Raw genomic sequence first — 18,676 nt, 5'->3', positions numbered from 1 at the left:
TCGATTGCGGTAGTATTCGAACGAGAAATACGATAGTGCCGAGCTAAAATAGAGTGAATTATCGGATTCACCGAAAGAACAGGGCACAATACTTGCCTCGTGCGAGATTCATAATTCGATAATATAGTAGTTTTAAACCGAACTAAGGAAGATAAGAAAACTGGGCCACGTGGAAGCTTGTCGGTTGCTTTTACGGTAAAGAAAGTAATAGAGTCCTTCGTTAAAACTGCAAGCAAGAACAATGACAGGAGAGAGGATAAGGGAGGAAAAGACTTAGCCCCCGAGTGCGCGGCTTAACTTTCGTTATGAAAGAACAGCAATTCAGAAAAGGATTCTTAGCGGTTACAAAATTCCTGTTTTCTCAAAGGTTTAAGGCATTGCAAGACGCTGTTCAGGAGAGACTGTGTATCTCGTATAAAAATATAATTCCGTAACTTTATAATGGAAAGGGATGAAGAGAATTGATCATTTTGATTTTACGATAAATAATCTTCGACGAGATAATTCCGTCTGCAGGTCTGCATATTTTATAATAATACAATATGATAATTATTATAGTAAACTTCATTAGTTGCGTCAACGTAGATAATCTCTTCGAAGACGTTAAGAAAACGAGCGAGTGATTAATAAAGATGACACAGACGCTAAAAGTTAACAAATTAAATTATGTACTAATTTTTTTTTTTACAACGTATAAAATTTTACCCTTTCACTTAAGTATGCTCGTTAATTTTAATGCGAATAAACACGTTTAAAAATATAACATTGCGAGATAAAAACTCAATTTACTAGACGTTCATTTTTGTACTTACACTGTAGAGATACAGATTGGTCTCATATCCTGATTTCTTCTCGGAGTTGGTGCTGCTGACAATGGGATCGCCATCTTCGCCTGCGCCGCCTCCATCGCCTGGAAAAATAAGAAAAGAACGGGTAATTAATTATTTGTTGTTTTGTCTAGGTTTTAAAGTTCTTGAAAAGAAAATTTTTAGTCATCGAAAAAAAAAAAAAAAATACTTAGAGACTGCTGTTAAGAGAAACCGTTAAGCGCGTTTTGATGAAAATTCGTGTCTCTTTGCGAGAAAAATAAAATAAAATAAATTAAAGTTGTATTTCACGTGCAATTTAGCTTGCATTACTCGAGCGTACTTAATTTTTCCACATTAGCATCTTTTTCACGTATTTCATACGCGAGAAGAAAGCCAGAGGCTGGTGAGCATCTAACGACATTGCGATACTGTTAAAGGGTTAACTCCCAATGTAACATCATCCCGCGATACAAATGGCAACGTTCCAACTGGCACGTACGGTCGTTAATCGACCTGACAGAATTTTTATCAACGCGAATTCAGAGTCGGTCTCGCGAGGAGAGCCCCAGCCTCTTAGCCCATTTGTCTCTCTCAGCGAATCTCGACTCTCTCTCGTTCTCTCTCTCGGTATTCCATCAAGATGTTCATCCCAGCGGAGATATATTTCTTATCCAGCATGAAGAAACCGCAATACTCGAATACAGAATTCTATGATTGATTAATCGTTTCCCGAAGGAGTCAATTCTACCTTTAAACTCGTTTATATTATTTAAAGTCTTAAAAATTGTAAAAAAAAAGAAAAAGTTCATCGATACGATTTTTTCCCCGAGCTCTGAATTATCGTCGCGGAATATTTAAAGATAAATATCGATTAATACAAATTAGCGCGGAATGTTAAAAAATTTTATTTTAATAAAAATATACGAGTGGACAATATTGCCTGGTGAAGTTTCGTGACTTAGAGAAATTACAACACCTAAGCGAGTTTCCTTTGTTGGTGCAGAAATTTAAGAAGGATAAGCGTAAAAAATAAACCTAAAGGAGCGCGCAAAAGGAAGAAGGAGAGAACGGCGAAGCGGATTATGCAACCATTCTTACGTCGCGCCGGGAAGAAGGGGTTCTCACTTGGTAGTCATGAGAGAAAGCTCCTCTTATCCCTGTCTACTTGAGAAGCTTCAGCGTGACATATCAGAGCCGCAAATTTCGCTCTTAATCTACTTGGGGAAACGGGCGAATATAACGCCGCCAGTAAAATACGTTACGCGATGGACATTACGCGATCGGCGTAAACAAGGCAATAGCTCTTATCGCTGGTGCATTTTATAGTCACGCTTATGGCCGGCAGTTTTCCAAAATCGTTTGACAAATTAAATGCCAAATCCGGTTTGGTTCGATATCTTTAGTAATTATGCCGCGTGAACGGATATACATATATGTATATGTGTACTTAGAATTATTTACACCGCAAAGTATACATATGCACGCCTAATGGCTAGAAAATTGAATTATCCTTAGCACGACTATAATCTCATTTATATCGAAAATGCACCACCTTGCCTTCTAGGGCAAGGTAATTGAAACCTTCGGTTAGATAGAGCGATGCCTAGTTTTCACTAAATCGCGTAAAGTTCGTGATCTTCAATTATTGTCGATCGTCGCGAAATCTAACTTGTAATTAATCGAGCACGCGAGCATTAACCAGAGAAATTTTCCGAAAAAAAAAAGAAAAAAAAAAGGATGATAGAAAACTGTTTATTAACGATTATTGACACGAATAATTCTCTGATATTTAATAGCAGCTTTATCGGGGAATAAATTTTACCATTAGAAAGCCATTGTTCTATCCACGATCTGAATCACTGCACTTTATCTTGCGCGATTTCCGCTGGTTTTATCGGTGGTGTAACGTAACGGAAAAATGTAGAAACGGCAGAAAGGCGACATGCAATAGGACTACGCGAAGTAGGTCGATGGTTTCGCGTGCAGTGCAATGCCAAGGCTTCTTTGTATACGAGTTGGAGGAAGCAAATATAGTCGAAGATAGTCGACGGAAGAAAGAAAAAGAAAAAGGAAAAAAAAAAAAAATAGATATGGAGAAGTCAAATAAGACGGCTGACGCACATCTGAGGGAAAAAGTTTGAGATCCTCGAGTTTCGATTATTGCCAGATGCTTCTTGGCTGCCGTCTGTTAACTCTTTACATTATGTTGCTCTTCCTATCTCGATCTCCCGTGTCAGCCTTTTCTTTCCGTAACTATTCTTGCCCCTTTGTTCCACGGAACCGCATTTCGCTCGTAAATTCCACGCCTATGGCGATTCTCGGGATAACTCCGTTGGAGCTTCGCCGTGGTCCAGCGATCTCGGGTCGGAATCCAGTCCCACGAGAGCGGACGTGATCGAGAGGTGGATTTCGACACGCAAGGAATTCCGAGCGATCCGTTTTCACCAGCTCTTTATAAAACGCAACGCGGCAGGGACCGCGGACAAACCTCGGAAAAGAGGTGAGAAATCTAAATATTAATTCGTAATATATTTCCTTCCCTTTTTTTTTTTTTTAATATTGAAAAAGAAATTTCATTCATTTTTCTTTTATCTCGATTATTCGAATAAACAACCGGTGAGACGTCTTCATTATTTAAATGGAATATTAGATATCGTGCGGCTTAGGCACCGGGACTATTCAGATGTCAATATTAATGCAGGTATCGCACGATATGTTAAGAACTCAATATCCAATACATGCCGTAATCGAAACTCAATATTTCAGTTTGAGCTATTTTTTTAAAATTACATTTTTTTTAATGCAAATACGTTTCGGCGAAAAATAACGCATAATCATTTTGTAATATATTTAAAGATTTTTTTTTATTTGTACGGGAATAAGAGACGATTTTTTTTTTTACTAGCGAAAGAAACTTTCCGCGATTGCCGAGATTGTGTGACGCGTAGTCGCATTAATTTGTAATTACGAGTAATCTGCATGAAACATAGTTTATTCGTTTAATTAAAAAAAAAAGTTCTATCATAATACTTTTATCTAAAGAACTCTTTTGCTACTACCGTCAAAGTAAAAGGATAGAATGAAAGAGCAAGAGAAAGGCCGAATAAAGATAAAGAGTGATAGAAAGAAAGAAAGCGGGGAGACAAAAAGAAACGTCATTTTTCTGCGGCCAAAACGCGATAAGGGGAAATATATTGCAAGTAAATACACGTGTCCCTGATCAAACTGCATTTCTTTGACGGATACTGCGGCGAAAAACGCGGAGATATGATATCGCTCTGTCACGTAAAAATGGAGTTCCCTTTCGGGAATATTTCCTGGCGATCTTACTTCGGATACCCTCGGCATAAAAGCTTCAAACATCTCTAATATCGAGAAATAAATTCTGAGTAAAGGAAAACACGTCGCCGCCAAATCTTTACTCTTTTTACGCTCTCGAAATTAGGTATAAAATATTTATTTGAACGATCGAGATGAAAGCTGTCGTTAAAATTAAATAACGATTATTACTCTCGTCTGGCAACGTACAATTATCCGCGTAGTCAGGAAATTTGCGTTAATTGTGTCAAGTTTTCCGCGATCATTCGATATCATTTCTAGATTTACTCTCTCTCGCGCACGTCGCGTGCACATTCGAATAATTATGATCGAGTGTCATTCGCACGGTTCCGTGATCGCTCGCACATACACGGGCACATGCTGGTTTATATGTAACATGGACGGTGAAGCTAATTGCGGACAAAGCGTCCGATATATCATACCTTGAATTGATCCTGATAATCGGACGTAAACAGAGTAAGAATTATACGACTTCGGAATACCTAATGGACGAGCTGGTCGTCTTTCTGAGTCAAATAGTGATAATCGTAATATTTCATTGAAGGGGCTGTAACCTGCAGGCCACGCGAACAAATGACGACCGTAAGACCATAAACCTTCCAACGATTGTCAATATCAGGTTGTTCGGTTGACGTTCTATTATAATGATTTACAGGCTCCGCAAATTGCTTTAATAAAATTTCTTTCGCAGAAAAATTTTTATAATAGATCGTAAAAGAGCTTCCGCATCATCTGACCTCATTCTAGATTTTATGCACGTATCTTATTTCTCGTTCGATCACACTTTAATTACCGTAACTTTAACATTTAATTCGTGATGCATTCTAGATTTTGTTTTTAAGTAGAATAAACGACTTAACTGGTTTTCAGTAAGCGTCTTGTAAAAAAAAAATAATAATAATCCTCTTTCTCTCGTTCGTAAAAAAAATAGAATTAAAAAGAAGATTGATTTTATGAAAATAAAATTTATAAAAGTTTAAAGTAGCATAAAAAAAACTTTATAATTTCTAAAAAATATTTCAAATATGAGAAAATATTACGATCAATCTACATTAAAACTATTATTCTTTAATATCAGTATTATTAAAAAAAAAAACTAATTATTTTCAATATTTAGATAAAAGGTATACGGAAAATTAATGAAACGTCTCTCGTGCGAGTATTTAAATACCGAAACTTTGTAACAAACAAGTTAATAAACACGGCGACGGAAATGTGACAGAATATGACGAAATTTAACGGTCGCAAAAGTGGAGCAGCTCGTTGTCGCGACACAGGCGATATAGCTGTATAAGAAAGCCGTGTAAGGAACTGGAGCGGGACGCGCGAGCGTCGTGTCTGGAAAATACAAACTTCACTTTGTGCTTGCACGCGTACCATTTGCCAAACCCGAGCGAATTTGGGACAATCTCGTGACGTGAATTAACAAGAACCGAACTCCAATCGCTTATTAATCCCGATGACACTTGGATGCAAAATAGGTCCTTGTTCCTGAGATTGTTTTCTCAATTGCCGTTTGTTCTTACGGTCTCAATTTGCCCGTAACTTCGCCTGTATGCATTAAACTCCTGGGTATTGTCGATCGTTTAAATACAAAATGCCAACTACAGATTTTTACATTATCACTAATTACATGCTGCCGTATCATCAATCAAGCGCTTAATAAAAACACAAGTTTCTTATAACGTCCCTAATTAAAGGATTTCTTGGTTAGCTTTGTGAGATTGAACCCGGAATGATTGTGTTCCCATGAAAGTCGAAGCTGCAATTTACTTTTTGTCCGCCTCAGCAAAAATTAACGGCTCGGATGCGCCGAAGATAACACTAGACGGCGTAGTCTGGTGAAGACAGATCGACTTACGTCGCCGGCGAGATGGTCGTTTTACCGTGATAAAGCAATAGACCAAAATACGCGCGTCTTTTATCTCAGAAAATATACCGTCGCCGAATATATATCGATGTTATCGCATTTCCGTAAAAGTATCGTAATCATTTTATTTCTTTTCTGCCGCACAAAACGCTATTCAAATGCATTCGACACAAAAGAACTTTTGCAAAACGATTTTGCGTGGACGGCGCATTCGGAAACAATTTTTATTGGCGATATCTGTGCGCGACAACGTAACATTTTAAACAAAGCAAAATCCTCCGGTGCACGATTCTCTGTGGAAATTGTTTGCTCCGCAAAAAAAAATATCAATTACGGATCTTAAGTCAGGCTTAAAAGCATTATTTGCAATTAAACTATGTAATTATAACATTTGTAATTATCCACGCGTCAATGCGCGAGATCTGGTTCGGGCTAGATACACTTCAGCGACCTAAACGAGGATCTGGAAAATCAGGCTAATGCACCGGCAGCGTTAATTAAGGACGATACGTTGTCTCTCGTAATTTTTCTTTAAGAGACGGCCTCTCGAAACCCGCGATCGACGTAATTGTGTTCGTTAAATATTCCAAGAGCACGATTCCACCTTTCACCAATTAAATCCACCCTTTTCCACGAGCCCCAATAAAATAGAATTATTATTATCCTCTATAAAATTTATCAGTTAAAATAAATTGCAGCGACCAAGTATTTTCGTTTTACACTTGCGAGCTTGAAGGCTACAGGTAAAAAATTCCACGGCGTCTAAGTATTCGATTTAAAACTCGCGAGATCAAAAACTCAAAGAGCTGAGAACACTCATAAATTCAGAGTCGGAAATATAGATTTATGGGAATAAAATATATACGCGGGCGGCTCTCAATTTTCCTCGAATGTTTTTCTTTTTTTTTCTTTCTTTATAAACTTGATTTCTCGCGCGAAAAAATTTCGTTCAACACGGTCGGCACGAATTGAAATTACGGCGCGTCTATCTACGTCTCGATTTCATAAATTCCATTTCCCGACGATCGTAAATAAAGTTAAACAGGCGTGGGCGCGTTTCGGGCTGAGACGGCGATACGGGTGGCAGTCGAATTGAATTTCATATTTCAAACTTATGGCAATTACTGCGCGATATAGTATTTTATCGAGTGGGCGGCGGCTGGCGATTATTGGCCATCGATTTACGTTTGAGCGGCACGTGTGCACTCAATCGTACGTGCAACATTGCGTGTTTCATCACATGTTGCGTACACGATAAGATATATCGACAACGAAAAATTTATGCGCCATTAGACAATATTGAGTGAAAATTCCATATTTTCAAGTCGAATACATAACGCACAAATTACGTTACCTATTTTAAACTCACGTCGGTAATAAAAGGCAAAGGTGTAACAATAGCAAAATATTCCTGTCGTGTTTCTATTACTTTTTAATCTTGCGCTTTGTCAATAGGGAGTATTTCACCCTCGCCCGTTTTTGCAGCCGTCTATTATCGCCGCGCATAAATGATTCAATAACAAACGTACCGTTTTCGTATCTACGTGTAACCATTAAAAGATGAAGATCTTACTTTGCATAGATCGGCGATCTTTAATTTTGGCGAGATAAACGAAGGGATAATAAATTGGGCAATGAAACTGTATAAACAATAACGCAGTTAATGATCGGCAGAGTCTTTATACGTTGCCTATCTCTTGGCTTTGGCCCGCTCGTAAATTGCAAAGTCGACCAAGAATTGAGTTAACCCGCTCGTGGATATCTACATTTCACGTTAAATTACCATGACAGCGATTACATTCCTCGTTTTCGGACTAAAGGAATTCTAACACTAGTAACATCGTTATAAATTTTTTTTTTAATTCTTTTTTTTTGTGTTATAAGTACTACTTTTAATATACAATATTTCTAACTTTTATTCTCCTAATTTTAAAGCTAAATAATCAGATTAATATTTTTATTTTGAAGCTTAAGAAATTTTTTGCGAAAATCTCGTAGCTCTTAAAATTAAAAGAGATGGCTTCGTTGTTGCGTTCTTTTTTTTTTTTTTTTTTAATTATCGAGAACAGTCGCGGATTATCCTTGAAAAGTTTGTCGAATCGCGAGAGCAACGGGCGAAGAGACAAAGTCGGAGATGAAATTTAAATAATCGGCAATTACGAACGGACGAAGCGTGAATTTCGTGCGGAAGCACGACTGCCCTCGCTTGAGCGCGCCGACGTTATGTCGACGTAATTCCCGATGCATGACCGCACCGACGTTGACGACGCAGCATCCGATCTGACGCTGCAACACGCGTCAATCGAGAAACTGTGTGTCAACAAGCCAACCCCCGACAAGCCGCCTGGACACATACACGGACGGCGGCACTTCTTGGCAAAGAACTCGCCGTAAACCGCGGTCACTTCAATTTTCGCAAAACTCGGACTTCGCGCTGGGAGCCAATCAGATTAATCCCGACACAGTTTTGTAAACTCGGAAAATTCATTTGGAAATGGAACGTGTCTCTCTTCGTCTCATTCAAAAAGCAGTTCCAGCTGAAGATTCCAACTCAATCATCCTGCCCCCTCGCCTCGGATTCAATTTAATTACTTCATATTACTTAAATTACTTATTCTAATTACTCGTTTCGAAACCATTTATATAGTACTGAACGAAAGACGGGGAAAGAGAAAAACAGCCGATCTATAGATCAGACACATTACGGAAATATCGTAAAATGCCTCCATCTCTTCGCGGTTAGCAAGTAACAGAGATAAAGCTTCCGCCGCAGAAGTCAATGATGTGTATAATGATTCTTCTTTTTACGTCGGTTATCGCGAAAACGCGAATAGTATTTTTCACTGAACGATGCGGCATTGAAAATATCTCGATCGTCGCGTTATCTTACCCGCTCGTAGACCGATGTATGTTTATAGAACAGTGCCGTTCGGCAGATCAATCATGATTACGTACACATAGGCGTTGTCAATAGTCTGAGGAACGCGTAAATCATGGGGGCGCGCCGCAAAACGGTTTACATCAATCTGTAACCGTAACATCCGATTTGCTTAATCGCGGACGAATAGAGTGCATAAAGTGAATGCACCTTCGGGACATCAATCGCTTGCCTCGATGACATCGATCACTCGTGATACATCCTCCGGGCACATAAAATTTAACGTGCAGTTCCACAAATGCGTCGGAAAATTATATATTCAAGTTAAATAAAGTTAGAATTCATGCGCTTTCTCGCTGAATTTTCATCCGCTTTGTTTTATACATTATTCCTTCAAATTGTATATTTTTCTGTTTTATTAGTATATATTTTAAAGTGTGCGCGACGTGATATATGATTTTTAAAAAAAGTATAAAATATTAATTTTTGTTAAAATTTGAATTTATGCCAAAGATCTATGCGACTCAATTGCGATCAATTGTAAGAGTGCCTTTTATTGCGGATGTAAGACCAAATTAATTGGGATAATTTCATTAAAAGTTCTCACGTTAACGCGTGTTTCAAAATATGCTCTCATTCGTTTAACTATGAGATAACGTGAAAGTTCTTCAACTCTCGATGATATACATATCGCTAAAAGGTCACTGCGCGCTTTTTAATTCGACTTTATTCGAAGCAATAATTCGCAAGCTCTTCTCAACTCGACTAAAAAGTTTTCCAATGTCAATCGACTCCAAATACGTCACAGCAACCGACGGAGGGCAGGAAAATTAAAGATAGAATATCGAAACTCTCTCATTTATCGTGTCTTCGATGACGAGATGTAAACAAGCAAGTTTTTCGACGGTTTTGTACTCCGTCGTGTGTATTTCAACGTTGCGCGGTTTGCGGTTTCAGTTTTTTTTATTTAATCTCGTCGTATTTTGCCGCAGAATCGTAACTCTTCATCAAGCACAAACTCACGTAGATTGCGAAATTGATGCAATCGAAAGATTCCGTCGGGCTGTTCAAAGCTCCAAGCTGTATCTCAAGCAAGTAATTACATTACGCGGAGGAAAGAAAATTTACAACCGCGAGGATTGTTTCTACCGCCTCTGTAAATTGGAAATTTATATCTATTATCGCGTAATTTAATTTATTAAAATTTATTAAAAGTTCTTGCAAATAGAATTTCCATAGAATCCGAGGTCCGTTTGATTCTAAATTTAAACGGTGTATTCAAAGGATACCAGTGATAAAGTACCAACGTTTGCCTTGTTTCGGAAGACTCTTAAGTCGGAATAGATTTTAGAATTGGTATCGAACCGAAGGCTTCACGTTATTCGGGTGTCGTCCACGAGACGAACTCTGACCTTTGATCGTCGTCGCTGGCGAACATTCGGAGCAATGCTTCACGTTTTGCTGATCAAAGGACGTCGCCTCCCTCGCCCCGGTGCATTTGCATGCACATGTAGTACATATATGTGTACGTCACATACGCATGTAAGTTGCACATCCCTCTTTCCCCTTTTTCTTTCCGCCGCGAGTCCCTGCAGCAAAGTTAGTTGCTGACTGTCGCCGTTTTCGCGGCGTTTCGTTTTTCACGGCGCCGAAAGAAAATTACCACATCGCTGACAAAATCACATTTTACAGTTCCATTGCGTGTAACCATTCTTCCAGTTAACTCCGCAATAGGTGCAATCAGCCTTGGTAACGAAATTTTCAAACTTCTATGCTCCGTATTGAAGAAGGGAACAATTGAAAATTTTTGCGAAAAGCTTTAAAGCTGCCGTATCGCCGACATAATTAATTTCAAACTTGAGACATTGTTCTAATAACGCAATTAAGCTACAGAATAATTTCCACCCCCTCCCTCCATATTAAAATGTAATAGCAGCTCGCAACGGAATGCAGATGCTCAATTCAAACTGACTGTAAAGTTTTGATTATATCTCTTAACATTTCAAAGCGTAATATATAGAATCAAAGCTAATAAAGTAGTTTTAGAATAGTTAACTAATAACGTGAAATTTTCGGCGAAGCTGGAACATGAAGATGACCGTGATTCTATTGTTCCCACTTACTCGTCATTTACTCGTTATAAATTATGTAATTTCATACGTATCAAATTTTCTTAAAATGTTTGATAAATTTGAGTCTTTTTTTCAGGATATTTAAATAAATTAAATGTACGCATGAAATTTTTATTCCCAAACGTAACGTTTCGGCGATAAATATATGATCGTTATTGCTTTATTATTTTAATTATTATTCGTCTTATTATTTATGTAAGAGTTTATTAAATTACTACACATCTCTGTGATTTAGTTTTATAATTCAGACCTTTCCTTCGACGTATATAATAAGTTTCGCCAGATAATCAATGTAATATTAATTTTTAACACAAGCGTATTAAATTTTACGTAATATAATTATTAGTTTCGCTTTTTAATTTATATATGGCAGGCGAATCTGAGCGGAGATTACCCATAAAACGAGAAAGTCCCTCCCGTTTTATTTCGCTATACACGAGATCGTAAATCTGATTAGTACCACGCACGGATTGACACTTGCTAGTAAATAAGTGGAATGAAAGTATAAAGCTTCACTTTACCAGACGTCAGACAATCGGATCTATAGGGAAGCTTTCGGCATTAAAAACACGGGGATACTCCGGACATATATACGTACTTTTCTCTCTGTCTCTCGTGTGCACTATCGATTCACCTCGCGGCCTTGTGCTTAATTGAATTAGTATCGGGCTAAAAAAGGGTGACCTTGAGTCAATTAACGACGAGACAGATAAGACGGAGTGGCATTTCTCACCACTCGCGCGGGAACAAAAAGAGAAAGTTCCTCTTTAAGTTGCGATTATTCTCCGCAATTATGGTCCACTCAGCGCTCATATTTCGTAACCGTATCTGAAGGTAAGTAATGGTTATTAATACGCAGACACCCGCGGGAAGTCAACGACGTCTTTAAAGAAGAAATTACTACACTTTTGAATTTTTGCAATTTTTCTTCTTTTTTTTTTACCCCCCAACGAGATTAGTTTATATCATTTCTAATTTTGTTCGGTCTGATAGAACAAAAGACATTTAATTTTTTTATTACACGAGTTTCAATTAAAAACTCAATAACCAGTACTAAAGATCGTAAAGTCTCATCTCCCGTTACTGCTATATTTTAATTTCTATTTTTCTATAAATAATATACTTCTATTTTCATCAAGATATACTATAATTGTTAAACCCGTTCAGCCGAGATATCTTTTCCCATATAATAAATACAGCTGCCCTACTTAAAATCTTTGCGTCTATTTTTAAAATTATAGAGGAAATTTTCAGTGTGTTTCACGCGCACGGAAAACGAAGCGGATTCGAGCGGGATCAAAGGCGGTATCGAAAAGTATGCGGTGATGCGTACCAGCTTGCGGACGTGCTGGCGAACCGTCGGGCACGACGATCTTGATCTGCGACTTCGGCGTGCCCTCGCTCATGGTAGTTTTGACACGTCTTCGATTTTCGACCAACCGGGGGTGGGAAACACGAGGCCCCCTCTTCTAGTTGCCACCCAAAGCTCACCCAAAGCCGTGGACGCTTTTTCCGATACCCGCGCGAGTTACGGGATCGTTATCTCGATCGTCGTAAGATCCTCTTCTCGCGGAACGTCCCCTTTCGATGACTTTTCCCTTATTCGTCTTGATTACTTCGATACGAGCTTTAAGCTCAGGGGAAACTGCACTTTTATTCTAACTTGCATACAAGATCGATCGTCGCAGCGTTGATCTCTGGGAGATCCCGATCGATGGCCGTGCCGAGTTCCCGTTCTACGAGATTAAAGAATTCCTGGCGAAACGAGCGAAACGAGCGAGACAATTCGTCGATCAAGCCGTCAGAGATGGTGGATTTAACCGAGCTACAGAATCGCGAGATCGTTGATACGCGATCAGAGGGGAGGATATATATTCAGGGCCTATATTTTCGATTATATCTTGTAATTAGAACTGCTGATTGTTATCGTGCCAATGTCGGAAAATCCGTCGTGGAAGCCTCGGGGCGCGGAGAGATCGGTAACGGTCGATATATCAATCCTGGTCTCCAAATTCCCGCGGCGGCACTCGGGACGTAGAGAAGAAGGCGCGGAAGCTCGTGAAGTAGCCAGGATGCTCCTCTCTCGCACAACAGCTCGCTAAACTTGGCGCGACTTACTTTCCGCCTGAATCCCCCTCGTCAACTCTCTCGCGATCTGGGAGGAGCCGTCGTGCGTCGCGCGAACACGGGTAGCGAGAGCGGCGTACGGCCGCGAGGCGGGCGTTCTCTCAGTCTCTCAGAGGGTGCATCTCTTCCTCCCTCCCCCCTCTTCTCTCGCAGGCGGTGTCACAAGGTCACGAGATCACTGGGTTCTGCTGGATTCACGCGCGCTGGCGTACGTACGTTCGATCGATCAGTCGGTCGGTCGGTCGGTCGGTCGCGGTTCCCACCGACCGGGAAATGCCTCGGTGATCGGCGGGCTGTGCGACTGCGCTTGCACACGATAAACACACGTACACTCGGGGATACGCACGCGATCGAGTCACGTCCCTGGATTTTCCTCGAGACTCGATATCAATCGGCCTAATTAATTACGAGAGTTGTGATGACGTTACCGTGACTGACCGTTAATAGAGGTGGACGTCGCGACACAGATCCTGGGGTTCGGATAACGGCGCGCACGAGAAAAAGCGCGTCTGACTATAGCGCGGACCGTAGCTACTGCGCCGCAGCTGATTAGAGCGCGGACAGTGGCTACTGAGCTGAGCGCAGTGGTACAACCCGCGAAGTGTCGGACGTACTGACTGCTTCCTTCTCCGGCGCGTTGCGGAGTCACGGGTCACCACCCTTGCGCGTCTCTTCCTGGACCAAATCTCCCTCCGTTCTTCCTTACTCCTCGCGCGTTTCCAGCCTCATTCCTCCCCCTATCTCGCTCCTCTCTATCTTTCTCTCTCTTTTCCCCTCTTTCTCCTTACACGCCGATCACTTCAACGTGCCGAACGTGCAACGATCGCCCGATGCTGACTCGCACGACGGCGGCTTTCCCTCGCAGAAAACGTCGACTGCCGCGCGCGCGCTACTGCGAGGGGGTCGGTTACGGCGACAAAGCGTTCTCCCCGGCTTTTCCAGGGGTTCCTCTCCTTCATCCCCTGTACCCCCTTCATCTCGCGCGCGCACGCTTTTACACCCTCTCCTCTCGATCATCTTCCTCACTCCACCTATCTCCCCGCGACCCACGATGCGTTTCCCATCTCGCTTCATCTCGGCGCGCGGCCCACCCTCGCCCCTCTTGCCCTCGGAGGACCGCGAGGTGTCCCGGGCGTAGTGAGCAGCTCTCACCCGCTTTTCCACCCTTGTACGGCGCCTGCGCGTCCCGGGGATGTTTCCCCTCGCTCACCCCGCTCCTTCCTCCTTCTGCCTCCCTGACCATCCGCCTGCGGATGCCCTCTCGGTCCCTCTTTGGTCCACCCCGCCCTCCTTTCTCCTCTCATCTAGCTGCTCCGCGAACGCTCGCCTCCTCTCTCGCCTGTTACCCGCTTTTCCTCTCTTTCCCTCTTTTCTATTAGATGGTCGCCTTTTTTATCGCCCGTCCTCTTCCTCCTACCCGGTGTTATCTCGCCGGACCATACACGCTCATCGTATATGAGGTTGCCCTTTCGGAAGGCATCAGGTTTTTTTGTTCCGTCGGACACTTACGCATCGAATTTAAATGCGTGCGAAATGCGAAAGCGGGTCACGGTTTTATCCGCCTCGAAAGAAATGAAACGGACAAGTGAAATGAAGCCGAGTGTAAACAGTTTTCGTCGACCTGGTTTTTTTCCATAGAGAACGGCAGGACACAAAGCCGAATAAAAAGATACTTGCAATTTGTCCCTAAATTTCGTTTTAAATTTAATTTCCACTTTTCCGTCACTCGCATAAATTCGTAAACCACCGCGCGGCAAATCCTCTCATTTGTTTCTCGCACGGGATGAGAACGCGCGGCGCAAATTAATTATTAGTATTAAAGACGCGGAATTGTTGCACCTACGTTGCGGTTACAGCACAATAAATCGTCTTTAAATAAACAAAGACGTCAACGTTCGATCGCGTGATCTTTGCGAACATTGTTTAACAAATGCAAGGCACGTCTGCTTCTTTTTCCTTTTTTTATCCGGTAAATACACGTGCGCGTAAAAAAGAAAAACGCTCGCAGCGCCGATTATTTATGTTCACACCTACAGAGTGTTCACACGAACCGAGGCTTAAAGCTCAACTTTAGATGGAAACACCAGCTTTAAGCGGAGCTTCGCGATATTAAAAAAAAAAGAAAAAAAAAAGGGAAAGAAGAACGAGATACGGATAATATCTCACAACCGTTCACAATAGTTCTGTTATACGATGCGTCGTTTGTAAATTTACGGCAAATACCGATATCTTTAAAAGCACGATAAAAGATAATATAAAATTTGAAAATATTTAATATTTAATTTATTATTTAATTATCTTCAATAACGTGTTTTTATATATTAAAATGTTCCTTATTTTTTAGATTAATTTTCTTAAAAAAAAAAAGAAAGGAAAGAAATTATGCTTGTGCAAACTTGTACATATTCCGGGCACGACAAAATCAATTATTCTCACTGCATTTTGATGTCGAGTATAACGTTGCTTCACACGATGACGTATACAAGGATGACGCACGGGACAATGGAAATTATTTTGCTAAAATTAAAATGCCCTAGGGAACTGCCAGCCATCACAGATAATATAGCGCAGTTTTACTATAATGTAATTTTATTACACCACTGGCAGTAAAATTGAGCTAACCGCTCGTAATTTCGATGCAGTATAGCACGCATATCTTCCTAAAGTGTTATCCACTATCGCCGCCGAACTATGAATTTTAAATGCAGGCCATTTTATCTTCTCTCCCTTACCCCTTTCCTGCCGTCCGTAACCACCGAGCCGAATAACGAGGCGCGAGAATCCGAGAATTGAACACGGGAGTTCAAAAAATGATAGGAACCGTCCCGGGCTCGGGCAAATTTGACTTGCATCGAAAACCATTCAACGAACTGACGTAATCCATTGTTGCGAAACGACAAAAGACAATGAAATTTTACGCGTTCGTACGGACGATTCGATTGCAGTCTGATTTTTATCTATTTTATTTTAATAAAATACACAATACAATATTGTTGTTTAAAAGCTAAACTTACACGCGCATGAATTTCTCCCGACTTAGTTAAGGACCGTTCGACTTCAAATTAATCAATAAGATTATCGGCAGTAGCCTATGTAAAATCTAGGACGTCTTGTATATTTATTCAGAAAATGATGACGCGGTATAACGCGAACAGATTCAAAAATATTATTGCCGGGTAGTGCAACAGTAATTTAACGTTTCATGTGCGAATACGAATCGGCGAAATTTACCCATGCACAACGACGGCTTCGTGTTAAAATTTGCACGGTGAGTACGTTCGAGTAAATTAGCGAGCGCAACCCAGTTGTGAAATTTCATGTCTACGGGCTTAATTAAAGCGGTGTTATGTATATGCAGTGACGAATGGCGTGTTTTCGAAAAAAGAAAAAAAAAAAAAACCCTCCTCGAGAAAAAAAAAAGAAACTAAGAGAGAGACATAAAAAGAATCCGTTTTACGCTCACATAAAATCAGTTATACGTGCATCTCGCTGCGAGATGCAATCGTTAAAAAGTTATTACTGATTTTTGCACGTTCCGCACAGAAAAGCCACCATACGATAAGAAAATAATACTTGCTGGAGAAGAATAATGAAACTGATGGCAAAGTTCTGTTCGCCGGAACTTCTCGTGCAATTATCGTAAAGATCGTGAATCGCCTTGAAGCCGCATAAAGATTCGAGCCATCAGGCTACATATTGTACCAAGCAATTCAAATAAAAGTTTCGACTTTCCGTAACTCTTATTCCCACTTTTGTACAGAGAAACATAGTGACTTAATAACTCAAATTCAACTCCGGCTCCTATCTCATATTTGCGCCAGCAAATTTCTATATAGACTACTTTATACATATTTAAAGAGAGAAAAAAATTGCCCACCCGCATTTTATTATCAAGTTGACATTTTTTTATCTACATATACATATAAAATATTTAAAATCCATTTTTTCAGAAAACTGTCATAAAAGCATTAAGAAATTATCTTAATTCTTACTTAAATTAAAACCTTGCAACGCCGAGAATACTTTAGTAATTTGATGACCGTTTAATTTATTATATTAATGATAAAAGACACGACCGAAATGATATGCTGGTCTCTATTGCAAATAGCCACAATTTTGTGGAATAGCGATGGTCGCTGCGATCGATACAACATGCGGTGCACCTATATCGGGAAATGTTGACTGAGTTGCAGCGGACCTTCGTAATTTTCGACAGGAGTTTGCAGAGCACGTGGAACGAACTAATTCGATTATGGACAATCTGACCGCGCCGAGGGAAAATTTAAAGTTCACTCGAGCAACGAGCACGCGATGTGTGTTGTAATTGCCGATTCCGTTATTATTTCATGAACGTAATGCATATAACAATGTAAATTAGTCGCGCGTAACATGAAACATTGTGCCGCGCAGAGATTCGCTATCGAATTGCGAAAAATTGAATGATCGTGATATATTGCGTTTTAATTATGCGTCGCGCATGTTTATACAATTGTCATATGCTTGCAATGTAATAAAATAAAGAATCAACAATAATTTAATCATATTAAATCTCAATCAATTTGTTACTCGCGCTGCGTATCAACACCGTACGTATGTGCCAGCGATACGCTACACGTATAATAACGTTGCCGTATATGCTACGAATACCGTATCGGAGTTTATTTAATCTCGAGCTCGTACTCTGTTAATTTTCAGCGGTTAATTTGCATTCCTAGGAGATTCCAAGGAAGAGAAAGAGAACGAGGCCAGAAAATGAAAGGGGGGAAAAACAAAGAGAGATCGATGGAGGGAAATCTGATCCGTGTGCAACTCTTGTCGAGTAATTTTACTAACTACATGAAATCCACCCAGGAATTAATTCGTTAGTAAGCTAAACTGCTGGCGTCTACTTAAAGTTTATTTCGCTTAAATCTATGTTCGCTTTAACTGCCGTCCTGCCATATCATTATCTTTAAGCGGGTATAATTTACTGCTTTTAGAATTGTTGTATAAAATAACACTCTCACGGCACCAATTATTAATAATCGATCCTACCTGCTAATCTTATCCTATCAGTAAAAAGTAAATTATCTACCTATTTTTTTTTTTTTTTAAAGTTACATACTAAATAAATAGTGATATTACATTTTGTTCTTAAAATATATTTCAAGATAAAAGAACTCACTATTTTTCGCGGAGTCTAAACTTTTTTGCAGTAATAAATATTTTAATTGAAATTATCACAACTAAAAAAAAAAAAAAAGATAGAAAATAATGTAAATAAAAAATAATTGAATGTGCGAGTGATTTAGAATCCTATTTTCGAGATGCTCGCGAAAAATAATTGGAGAAAGAAGAATGATGGGTATTACGGTTGTTCTTTGCGAAAGAGATGGCTATAATTTAACCGTGAGAGGCGTTACCGCGTGCCACTCTTCACGATGCTCGTGTGAAACCGCGATGCTGAGGAGTATTCGGGATAACGAGGAGAATATAGGGCAGAAACTTTGGACGCGTTACGAACAAGTCTACTTGAATTGTA

General features: G+C 40.1%; 1 protein-coding gene and 1 pseudogene across 5 annotated transcripts in view; one reads left to right on the top strand and one right to left on the bottom strand.

Moving 5' to 3' along the window:
- Kcc (solute carrier family 12 member kcc) overlaps positions 1-18,676 on the bottom strand; it is a 66,204-nt gene that overhangs the window by 11,858 nt on the left and 35,670 nt on the right. For 4 of the 5 annotated variants that reach the window (XM_070666333.1, XM_070666335.1, XM_070666332.1 and 1 more), the window contains one exon: positions 813-910. In XM_070666333.1, coding sequence (XP_070522434.1) covers positions 813-910 — 98 coding nt within the window. Of the gene's footprint in view, positions 1-812; positions 911-12,361; positions 13,622-18,676 lie in introns of those variants that run through there. The other variant, XM_070666334.1, reaches the window with a different exon arrangement.
- On the top strand, positions 13,973-14,793 carry LOC139107929 (uncharacterized; annotated as a pseudogene).

This window comes from Cardiocondyla obscurior, linkage group LG14 (genome assembly GCF_019399895.1).
Source record: "Cardiocondyla obscurior isolate alpha-2009 linkage group LG14, Cobs3.1, whole genome shotgun sequence".
In the NCBI taxonomy this organism is placed as follows: Eukaryota; Metazoa; Arthropoda; class Insecta; order Hymenoptera; family Formicidae; genus Cardiocondyla; species Cardiocondyla obscurior.
Note: the sequence above shows the minus strand (reverse complement) of the source record. Positions and strands in the feature narration are given on the sequence as shown.